The sequence below is a fragment of the Fringilla coelebs genome (assembly GCF_963513975.1).
Source record: "Fringilla coelebs genome assembly, chromosome: 31".
Taxonomy (NCBI): Eukaryota; Metazoa; Chordata; class Aves; order Passeriformes; family Fringillidae; genus Fringilla; species Fringilla coelebs.
In genome coordinates, this window is record NC_140057.1 from 211,118 (window position 1) to 222,775 (window position 11,658).

Sequence of the window (11,658 nt, forward strand, 5' to 3'; positions counted from 1 at the left end):
GATGTGATGATGTGATGTGATGTGATTGATGTGATTGATGTGATGTGATGTGATGTGATGTGATGTGATGTGATGTGATTGATGTGATTGATGTGATGTGATGTGATTGATGTGATTGATGTGATGTGATGATGTGATGTGATGTGATTGATGTGATTGATGTGATTGATGTGATGTGATGTGATTGATGTGATTGATGTGATGTGATTGATGTGATGTGATGTGATGTGATGTGATTGATGTGATGTGATGTGATGTGATTGATGTGATGTGATGTGATGTGATGTGATGTGATGATGTGATTGATGTGATGTGATTGATGTGATGTGATGTGATGTGATGTGATGTGATGATGTGATTGATGTGATGTGATTGATGTGATGTGATGTGATGTGATGATGTGATGTGATGTGATGTGATGTGATGTGATGTGATTGATGTGATGTGATGTGATTGATGTGATGTGATTGATGTGATGTGATTGATGTGATGTGATGTGATGTGATTGATGTGATGTGATGTGATGTGATGTGATTGATGTGATGTGATGTGATGATGTGATGTGATGTGATGTGATGTGATGTGATGTGATGTGATTGATGTGATTGATGTGATGTGATGTGATGATGTGATGTGATGTGATTGATGTGATGTGATGTGATGTGATGATGTGATGTGATTGATGTGATTGATGTGATGTGATGTGATGATGTGATGTGATGTGATTGATGTGATGTGATGTGATTGATGTGATGTGATGTGATGTGATGTGATTGATGTGATGTGATTGATGTGATGTGATGTGATTGATGTGATGTGATGTGATGTGATGTGATGTGATTGATGTGATTGATGTGATGATGTGATGTGATGTGATGTGATGATGTGATGTGATTGATGTGATGTGATTGATGTGATGTGATGTGATGTGATTGATGTGATGTGATGTGATGTGATGTGATTGATGTGATGTGATGTGATGTGATGTGATGTGATTGATGTGATGTGATGTGATGTGATGTGATGTGATGTGATTGATGTGATGTGATGATGTGATTGATGTGATGTGATGTGATGTGATTGATGTGATGTGATGTGATGTGATGATGTGATGTGATGTGATTGATGTGATGTGGTGTGATGTGATGTGATGTGATGTAGCGTGTGAACAGAGATGACGGGTGAGGGAAGTGGTGGTGGTGCCCTCCATCTTCAGAACAGAAGAAAAAGATCTCTGTTCTTGAGATCCCTCAGCCCCAGGGGGTGAAATTTAGAGGAAACAGGTGTCCCAAAAGTGAAAGACTGCTTTTTTGGAACTGGGCAAGGCACCCTTGAAAAAGAAAAACCCTGAAGCAGCTCTGGTCCATGCGCAGTGGTGAGAGCACTGAGCATAGAAAGAAAATGTCACAATAACAAAAAATCTCCGGGTGGTGCCACATGTGACAGAGAAACACAAGAAATTTCAACTGTGTTTCCAGGAGAAGCCCATGGTGCAAGAAAGACTCCTCTCACCTTGATAAACTGAGAATTGATCATCTAAAAAGTAGCGATAGACCGAGAGTTGATGATCTGAAAGGTAGATGTATGGGAAATTTAGTGAAGGAGAGAAGAAGAATGTGACACGCAAAGTTTTCATTCCAGATTCTGTGTGTTTCTCTTTATGTATAGTTGTAGATTAATAAATCTTTCCCCTTTTATTCCTAAACTAGAACCTGCTTTGCTCTGTTTCTGATCACATCTCACACCAGAGAGAAAGTCTTTCCATGGGGGCACGGGCATTGCTCCAGGCTCAAACCGTGACCCAGGCCTGCCCTCACGAAGGGCGTTGGGAAAGAGCGGGTCGGGGTCTTCTCACTGCCCCGAATTCCTCGCCCCCGCGGGGTCTGGCCGGTGCAGCGCTGCAGCTTCACACCAGACCTGACAGGGAGAGGCCCCTGCCAGTCAATCCCGGGGCTATGTGGTATCTGGTAATATATCACCCTTCTTTCTTAAATAAAATTTGTAATTTGTTTTCTGTCACCCATCTGCAAGGGCCCTCTCCAGGGCCTAAACGGGGCAATGAACGACAGCATGGCCGAATTTGCACGGGAGCTGCAGCGTTTCTGTTCAGGGTCTGCTGGGGGAGAACTCAGGCCACAGGCACAATGCTTATGTGCTGCAACTTATAAAAAACCAAAAACCATTCAACCTTTAACCCATTAAACCCTCACAGAAAAGCCCAACCATTAAAACACCCTGTAACCCATTTATCCCTTGAAGAACCCAACACCCAGAAAACAATCTGTAAACAGGGAAACAGTTGGTAAACACAAGAAATGATTTGTGAGTGAATCAAGTCCTTATATTGATGTTCCAGATTGCAAGGCAAGATGTATTCTATTGCCATCTGTATGGCAGCTGTCTGGTGCCAAGTGGGCAATGCTCCTTATCTCTCTTCCTGAGTGATCATAATCAACAGGGGACATCTTCTGATAAGGGGCTATTGAATGTCACCCCATGACTGATAAGAACTATAACATCCCATTGTGAGATGCTCCACCCAGAGGGAGGAGCCAAGCAGTGCCATGCAGATATAACCTGCAAGGTTCTGACACCAGCACAGCCTTTGCTCCACTGGACTACCCAGAGGAACAGCAGCTGCTGCTACTTCCATGGACCTGCGGAGGAAGAATACACCCCTTTCCTACAGGACTGCCCTGCTCCAACAGAACCACGCCTGACACTCCAGGAGGACTGCAGCCCCTTTTCCAACTGGACTGCTACCAACACCCTGACCCACAGGGTGTCAGGTTGTGTTCTGACTCTGACAGTGTTGTTCTGGTGTATTGCATTGTTGTATTTTATTTTCTTCTTTTATATTTTTTCCTTTCCCTATTAAAGAACTGTTATTTCCTGCTCCCATGTTTTTTGCCTGAGAGCCCCTTATTCATACCAATTCGGAGGGGTGGGGAGGGTTTGCATTCTCCATTTCAGGGGAGGCTCCTGTCTCCTTTAACAGGCACCTGTCTTTCCAAACCAAGACACTGGCGACTTTAGCAAGCTCAGTGATTATCAGCTCTCAGTGATTTTCAGCTCTTTTATAATTTCAGCTCTTTACTTGCTAAGATGCCGGTCGCAGTGGCTTCCACAGAGGAGACGGAGAGAGAGGAGAAGGCAGCCTCGGAGATTCCACGATGGTTTATTTGCAGGGAGTTCACAAAGGGTTCCAACAGCAGCTCTTCTGACCATAATGGGCCAGGGTGGCTGCTTATATAGGGTTAGGAGGGATTGAAAACTGACCAATTGTAAGGGTTAGGGAAAATACCCCATAGGGTCACAGAGAGATAAGCTAGGCCTAGACTACTTAAGTGAAGACTCCAGGCTTAGCTACTCTGACTCAGCATTCCCTTATCTCTGGGCCTCCATCCTCCACAGGGCCCCAGCCATCTCAGTGTCCACCACACTGGACAACAATGGGTTAAGTTAAGGGTGAGTTCTTTGGCTGAGTGCCCAAATCCTTTTTTATCCCTGTCTTGGTTTGAACAGACAGGTGTCTGTTGGGGAAGTCAGGAGCCTCCCCTGAAATGGAAAATGTAAACCCCCTCCCTCCGAATTGTTGTAAATTTGGAATTAAGGGGCTCTCAGGCAAAGATATGGGAGCAGGGATAACAGTTCTTTATTAGGGAAGAAAATAAAAGGATAAAATTAACAGTGCAGTGAACCAAACCAACACTGACAGAGTCAGAACACAACCTGACACCCTGTGGGTCAGGGTGCTGCAGCAGGGCCATTGGAATTGTGGCTCAGCCCTCCTGCAGTGCCAGGGGTGGTTCTGCTGGAGCAGGGATCCTGGAGAAAGGTGCAGAATCCTCTGAAGATCCAGGGGAAGAGGCAGCTGCTGTTCCTCTGGAAATCCAGTGGAGAAGCCGTGCTGGTGTTCCAGAATCTCCAGATTATATCTGGGTAGGAATGCTTGAAATCTCAGATTATATCCAGGTAGGAATGTTTGAAATCTCAGATTATATCCAGGTAGGAATGTTTGAAATCTCAGATTATATCCAGGTAGGAATGTTTGAAATCTCAGATTATATCCGGGTAGGAATGTTTGAAATCTGAGATTATATCTGGGTAGAAATGTTTGAAATCTCAGATTATATCCAGGTAGGAATGTTTGAAATCTCAGATTATATCCGGGTAGGAATGTTTGAAATCTCAGATTGTATCCAGGCAGGAATGTTTGAAATCTCAGATCATATCCGCATAGGAATGTTTGAAATATCAGATTATATCTGGGTAGGAATGCTTGAAATCTCAGATCATATCCGCATAGGACTGTTTGAAATCTCAGATCGTATCTGGATAGTAATGCTTGAAATCTCAGATTATATCCAGGTAGGAATGTTTGAAGTCTGAGATCATATCCAGGTAGGAATGCTTGAAGTCTCAGATTGTATCCAGGCAGGAATGCTTGAAATCTCAGATTACATCTGGGTAGGAATGCTTGAAATCTCAGATTGTATCCAGGCAGGAATGTTTGAAGTCTCAGATTATATCTGGGTAGGAATGTTTGAAATCTCAGATCATATCCGCATAGGACTGTTTGAAATCTCAGATCATATCCGGGTAGGAATGTTTGAAATCTCAGATTGTATCCAGGTAGGAATGTTTGAAATTTTAGATTATATCCAGGTAGGAATATTTGAAATCTCAGATCATATCCGGATAGGAATGCTTGAAATCTCAGATCGTATCCAGGTAGGAATGTTTGAAATATCAGATTATATCTGGGTAGAAATGTTTGGAATCTCAGATTATATCCAGGTAGGAATGTTTGAAATCTCAGATTATATCCAGCTAGGAATGCTTGAAATCTCAGATTATATCCAGGTAGGAATGTTTGAAATATCAGATTATATCCAGGTAGGAATGTTTGAAGTCTCAGATTACATCCAGGTAGTTATGCTTGAAATCTCAGATTATATCCAGCTAGGAATGCTTGAAATCTCAGATTATATCCAGGTAGGAATGTTTGAAGTCTCAGATTATATCCAGGTAGGAATGTTTGAAGTCTCAGATTATATCTGGGTAGGAATGCTTGAAATCTCAGATTGTATCCAGGTAGGAATGTTTGAAATCTCAGATTACATCCAGGTAGTTATGCTTGAAATCTCAGATTATATCCAGGTAGGTATGCTTGAAATCTCAGATCATATCCAGGTAGGAATGTTCGAAATCTCAGATTATATCCAGGTAGGAATGTTTGAAGTCTCAGATTATATCCAGGTAGGAATGTTTGAAATCTCAGATCATATCCAGGTAGGAATGTTCGAAATCTCAGATTATATCCAGGCAGGATTGTTTGAAATCTCAGATTATATCCAGGTAGGAATGTTTGAAGTCTCAGATTATATCCAGGTAGGAATGTTTGAAATCTCAGATCATATCTGCATAGGACTGTTTGAAATCTCAGATCATATCCGGATAGGAATGCTTGAAATCTCAGATTGTATCCAGGCAGGAATGTTTGAAGTCTCAGATTATATCCAGGTAGGAATGTTTGAAATCTCAGATTATATCTGGGTAGGAATGCTTGAAATCTCAGATCGTATCCAGGTAGGAATGTTTGAAATATCAGATTATATCTGGGTAGAAATGTTTGGAATCTCAGATTATATCCAGGTAGGAATGTTTGAAATCTCAGATCATATCCGGATAGGAATGCTTGAAATCTCAGATTATAACCGGATAGGAATGTTTGAAATCTCAGATTATATCCAGGCAGGAATGTTTGAAGTCTCAGATTATATCCGCATAGGACTGTTTGAAATCTCAGATCATATCTGCATAGGAATGTTTGAAATCTCAGATCATATCTGGATAGGAATGCTTGAAATCTCAGATTATATCCAGGCAGGAATGTTTGAAATCTCAGATTATATCCGGGTAGGAATGTTTGAAATCTCAGATTGTATCCAGGCAGGAATGTTCGAAATCTCAGATTATATCCAGGTAGGAATGTTTGAAATCTCAGATTATATCCGGGTAGGAATGTTTGAAATCTCAGATTGTATCCAGGCAGGAATGTTCGAAATCTCAGATTATATCCGGGTAGGAATGTTTGAAATCTCAGATTGTATCCAGGTAGGAATGTTTGAAATCTGAGATCATATCCAGGTAGGAATGTTTGAAATATCAGATTATATCTGGGTAGAAATGTTTGGAATCTCAGATTGTATCCAGGCAGGAATGTTTGAAATCTCAGATTATATCTGGGTAGGAATGTTTGAAATCTCAGATTATATCCGGGTAGGAATCTTTGAAGTCTCAGATTATATCTGGGTAGGAATGCTTGAAATCTCAGATTATATCCAGGCAGGAATGTTTGAAATCTCAGATTATATCTGGGTAGGAATGTTTGAAATCTCAGATTATATCCAGGCAGGAATGTTTGAAGTCTCAGATTATATCTGGGTAGGAATGTTTGAAATCTCAGATTATATCCAGGTAGGAATGCTTGAAATCTCAGATTATATCCAGGTAGAAATGTTTGAAATCTCAGATTGTATCCAGGCAGGGGGGTTCTGCCCCATCCCCTTTGAGCCCCCCAGAGCCACGGGACCCCCTGGGAACAGCGCTGGGATGGGGGGGGGGGGCCCAGGGATGTGAGAAATAGATTTGTAAAGGATTCCCAAAACCTGACAGAAAGCTCACACAGCATTGGACGTGTCCATGAAAGTCTTGAGATTTTATTGGACTAACGAGCAGGTTCAAGGAATTATCAATCATCAAACACCATAGCAAAATATTTGTTATCAATAACAATATGCAAAAGCCAATAGAGAAATACAAAAGCTAATTATTACATTGTCATTTATAACGAGGCTGCAGCCACAGTGGACTACTGCCTCTGCTGCAAGGCACCAAGGGGGCTCATTCACCCCTGACCCACCACCGTGTCCGTGAGTGTTCCCAGTGTCCCCAACTGTCCCTAGTCACCCCAGGAATTCGCATCAGGATTTGGGACAATTTCAGTGAAAATTCCCACAAAATCCCCCTCATTTGTCTCCAATCCCAAGCAGGGAGGGGATGGATGACCGCAGCAATCTCCCCAACGATGTCACTGCCCTGATGATGTCACAGTGGTGACACTGCTGTCCTGAAGCAGCCTCGGGATGTCCGCGATGGCTTTTTGGCACCGCTCGGCCACCGCGAGCCCACTGGGGCCATCAGGGTCACAACTGAAGAAGAGCGGCTCCATGTCCTCAAGTGTCCCCAGCAGGTGATCCTTGGCCAGGCGGGCGCTGGCCTCCCACAGCCGCTCAGCCTCGGCCACCTTGGCCACCAAGCCCTCAGGGATGTTGGCAGATGCCTCATTTGTCCCCTTCAGGGCAGCCTTGGTGTCCCTGAGCAGGCGCTGCAGCTCCCGGGGGAACGCGGTGGCTTTGACACATGCGGCCACCAAGCGCTCCAGCAGCCCCAGGGCCGCCTCTGCTGGCTGTTTCACCATGGTGACCATCTGGCTGGCGGCCACCAGGGTGTCTCCTGTGTCCTCTCCCATGGCCTCTCCCAGGTCCCCTTCCATGGCCTCTCTGAAGGTCCTCCTCATGGCCACGGCAGCGGTCTTGCTGCTGGCCACGTCCCTGCAGGCATTGCGGAGCACAGTGGCCTTCCTGGCCAGTCGCAACCAGCTGACCTTGAGTGCGGCCACTGACTTCTGCCACTGGCTGGCCATTAATGTCACATGGTCCCAGGTGACCCATGGGGTGCTGTCATAGGCGGCCAGAACCTGGCCCAGGGAGATGGCAGGGTAATCATCGCGGCGCCACCAGGTGAGACCAACGTGGTCCAGGGTGAAAGAGAGCTGATGGGTGAAGCTCCCCAAGGCCGGGTGCAGGTACCCTGGGGACACTGCCAACATCACGTCACCATCCATTCTGGTCGTGGTGGCCACCAGCTCGCCCAGAATGGCCACCACAGCGACCTGCCGCTCCAGCAGCTGGGAAGGGGACAGGAGAGGTGTCAGGGACCTAGTGGCACTTGTGGCCTCCTGCAGTAGCCCCTGTGCCCTTCCAAGGTTCCCTTTGTGCCCTCCCTGGAGGGCTCTGCTGCCCCCTCTGTCCCTTTGTCACCCCCTCATGCCCTCCTCACTGTCTCCTCTGCCACCCCGCCACCAGCCTTCGTGTCCCCTCCGTCCCCCACTGCCCCCTTTCACCATCCCCTGTTGTACCCTCCTTACACCCCTCTGTCACCTCCCCCCTTCCTGCCACTCCCTCCTAACCCCTTTGCAACCCCCCCTTCCCCTCCCCACAGCCCCTGTGTCCCCCCATCCCCCACTGCCCCCTCCCCTTCCCCCCAGTGTCCCCTCTGTCCCCCCTTCCCCCGTCACACCTCTTGGGGCTCCATGCTCACTGGGGACACCTTGGGGACACTCTGGGGACTCTCCGGAGCTCGAAGGAGCCTTGGGATGTCCTCGATGGCTCTTTGGCACCGCTCGGCCACCCCAGTGGCACTGGGGATGGTGGGAGCACCAGTGAAATAGAACTCGGTGATGTCATCGACAGCCCCCAGCAGGTGATCCTTGGCCAGGCGGGCGTTGGCCTCCCACAGCCGCTCGGCCAGGGCCACCTTGGCCACCAAGTCCTTGGGGACATCAGGGGAGGCCTCATTTGTCCCCTTCAGGGCAGCCTTGATGTCCCTGACCCTGCGCTGCAGCTCCCGGGGGAACGCTGTGGCTTCGTCACACGCGGCCACCAAGCGCTCCAACAGCCCCAGGGCCGCCTCCACCCGCTGTCCCAGTATGGTGGCCTTTCTTGCCTTGTTGGTGGCCACCATGGCCTGTCTCCTCACCTGGGCTTCATGCCCAGCCATCACCTCGGCCTCCTCCTCCCTGCCCAGGGCCTGACCCAGCTCCACCATGTTTTCCTGAGCTGTCCCATCATGGGCAGCCTCGTCCTGCAGCTCCCTGGCCCGGGCAATGGCGGTGGCCGCCATTTTGGCTGCCTCAGTGACCACCTTCCTGCAGCTGTTGCAGAGCTTGGTGGCTTTCCTGGCCAGCTGGACCCAGCTGTCCACAAGCACAGCCACCGACCGCTGCCACTTCCTGGCTGCCATTGTCACACTGTCCCATGGGGTCCATTGGGTGCTCTCATAGGCGGCCAGGGCCTGGCTCAGGAAGGTGACAGGGTCTTCATCATTGGAGGTGACATTGCAGCACATCCAGGTGTCATCAGTGTGGTACAGGGTGCTCCAAAGCTCATTGGTGAAATCCTCCAGGAACCAGTACACGCACAATGGGAACATGAGCAGCATCTCCTCGTCCAGCTGGGGCAGGGTGGCCAGCAGCTCACCCAGGGTGGCCACCACGGTGACCTGTGGCTGCAGCAGGGCTGGGGACAGCTGGGGAGGGGACAGGGGAGGTGTCAGGGACCTGGTGGCATTTACGGCCTCCTGTGGTGGCCCCTTGTCCCCGAGGGGTCCCCTCCGTCCCTTTGTCAGCCTCTTGTTCCCTGTGCCACCCCCTGCCCCTCTCCTCGTAGCCCCTCCTGTCCCCTCTGCCACCCCCTGGCACCACACTCTTAGCTCCTTCCAGCTCCCACCAGCCCCCATGTCCCCTCCTCCCCCCCTATCCCACCCATCCCCCACTGCCCCAACCCCCCACTTCCCCCGCCCCCCGTCACCTCCGCCCTTCCTGCTATTCCTTCCTGTCCCCTTTGCGACCCCCTGTCCCCTCCCACCACTCCCCGTGCCCTCCCCATCCCCCACTGACCCCTCCCCACCCAGTGTCCCCTCTCTTCTCCGCCCCCCCATCGCACCTCTGGGGGCTCCACGCTCACTGGGGACACCTTGGAGACACCCTGGGGACGCTCCAGGGGTCGAAGGAGCCTTGGGATGTCCTCGATGGCTCTTTGGCACCGCTCAGCCGCCCCACAGACACTGGGGCTGGCAGGATCACCAGTGAAATAGAACTCGGTGATGTCATCAACTGTGTCCAGCAGGTGATCCTTGACCAGGCGGGCGTTGGCTTCCCACAGCTTCTCTGCCACGGCCACCTTGGCCACCAAGGCCTCGGGGACATTGGGGGAGGCATCATTTGTCCCCTCCAGGGCAGCCTTGATGTCCCTGAGCAGGCGCTGCAGCTCCCGGGGGAACGCAGTGGCTTCGTCACACGCGGCCACCAAGCGCTCCAGCAGCCCCTGGGCCACCTCCAGCCGCTGTCCCACCATGGTGGCCTTTCTTGCCTTGTTGGTGGCCACCATGGCCTCTCTCCTCACCCAGGCTTCAGGCCTGGCCACCACCTTGGCCATCTCCTCCCCGCCCAGGGCCTGATCCAGCTCCATCATGTCTTCCTGAGCTGTCCCATAACGGGCAGCCTCATCCTGCAGCTCCCTGGCCCGGGCGGTGGCGGTGGCCACCTTGGTGGCCGCCTTGGTGGCCACCTTCCTGCAGGCCTTGTGGAGCTTGGTGGCCCTCCTGGCCAGCTTGGCCCAGCTGTTCACCAGCACAGACACCGACCGCTGCCACTCGGTGGCTGCCATTGTCACACGGTTCCGGGCGGTCCCTGGGGTGCTCTCACAGGCGGCCAGGGCCTGGCTCAGGGAGGTGACAGGGTCACCATCATCGCAGCTGACAATGTGGCACCTCCAGGAGTCATTAACGCAGCACAGGCTGTCCCAGAGCTCCTCTGGGACGTAGGTGAATTCCTCCAGCTCCCAGTACATGGAGTCTGTGGACCTGAGCAGCAGCATCTCATTGTCCAGACTGGGCAGGGTGGCCACCAGCTCGCCCAGGATGGCCACCGCGGTGACCTGTGGCTGCAGCAGGGCCGGGGACAGCTGGGGAGGGGACAGGGGAGGTGTCAGGGTGGCCCCCGTGCCCTCCCTGAGTCCCCTCTGCCCCTCCCTGGAGGGCTCTGCTGTCCCATCTCTCACTCCCTCGTCCTCTCTGCCACCCCCCACTGTCCCACCCCGTCGTTCCCCTCCGTTACCCACTGCCCCCTTTCACCACCTCCCGTTGTACCCTCTGTCCCCTCTCCCCTTCCTGCCACTCCCTCCTGTCCCCTTTGCCAACCCTGTCCCCTCCCGCCACCCCCCGTCTCCCCCCCATCCCCCACTCTTCCTTCCCCCGCCCGTGTCCCCTCCCCACCCCGTCCCCGCTGTTCCTCCCCGTGTCCCCTCTCCCCTCTCCTGTCCCACCTCTTTGCGCTCCATCCTCACTGGGGACACCTTGGGGACGCTCCGGTGCCGAACGAGCCCCAGGACCGGCGCCGATCCCGGCCCAGAACCGGCCCCGGCAGCGGCGCGCGCGGGAACGGCGGAGCCGCCTCAGGACAGCGCCGGAAATGGGGCGGGGCGGTGTGACGTCACAGGAAACAGACACGCGGTGCATTGTGGGCATTGTGGTCCCGGCGGGGCCCGGCGGTGGCGGGGCGGGAATTTGGGGGCGCCGAGGGAGCCCCGGGACCCCCCCGGCACCGCGGGATGGGCGGCAGCGACCGCGGTCAGCACCGGGAGCGGCGGGGGCGGTGAGGAGGGACTGAGGGGGATCCTGTGGGAGTTTGGGGGGTCGTGAGGGGGTCTGGGGAATCGTGAGGGAGAATTGGGTGTCCTGAGTGAGAACTGGGGATCCCGAGGGGATTTGGGGTTCCTGAGGGGGTTTTGGGCGTCATGAGGGAGTTTGGGG

The 11,658-nt window shown here is 51.5% G+C and overlaps 1 protein-coding gene across 2 annotated transcripts; it reads right to left on the minus strand.

Annotated features, from left to right (window-relative positions):
• Positions 1-6,731: 6,731 nt before the first annotated feature.
• LOC311164348 (uncharacterized protein) lies at positions 6,732-11,307 on the minus strand. Of its 2 annotated transcripts, none has more exons than XM_084223768.1 (4): positions 11,172-11,307; positions 9,792-10,811; positions 8,368-9,375; positions 6,732-7,975 (listed from the first exon to the last, which is right to left on the minus strand). In XM_084223768.1, exons 1-4 carry the CDS (start codon positions 11,184-11,186, stop codon positions 7,097-7,099), a joined length of 2,922 nt encoding a protein of 973 aa, XP_084079894.1. In that variant the 5' UTR covers positions 11,187-11,307; the 3' UTR covers positions 6,732-7,096. The 2 variants fall into 2 exon arrangements, with proteins under 2 accessions (XP_084079894.1, XP_084079895.1); XM_084223769.1 differs by having other exon boundaries at positions 9,792-10,710; positions 11,172-11,235.
• Between the last annotated feature and the right edge of the window lie 351 nt (positions 11,308-11,658).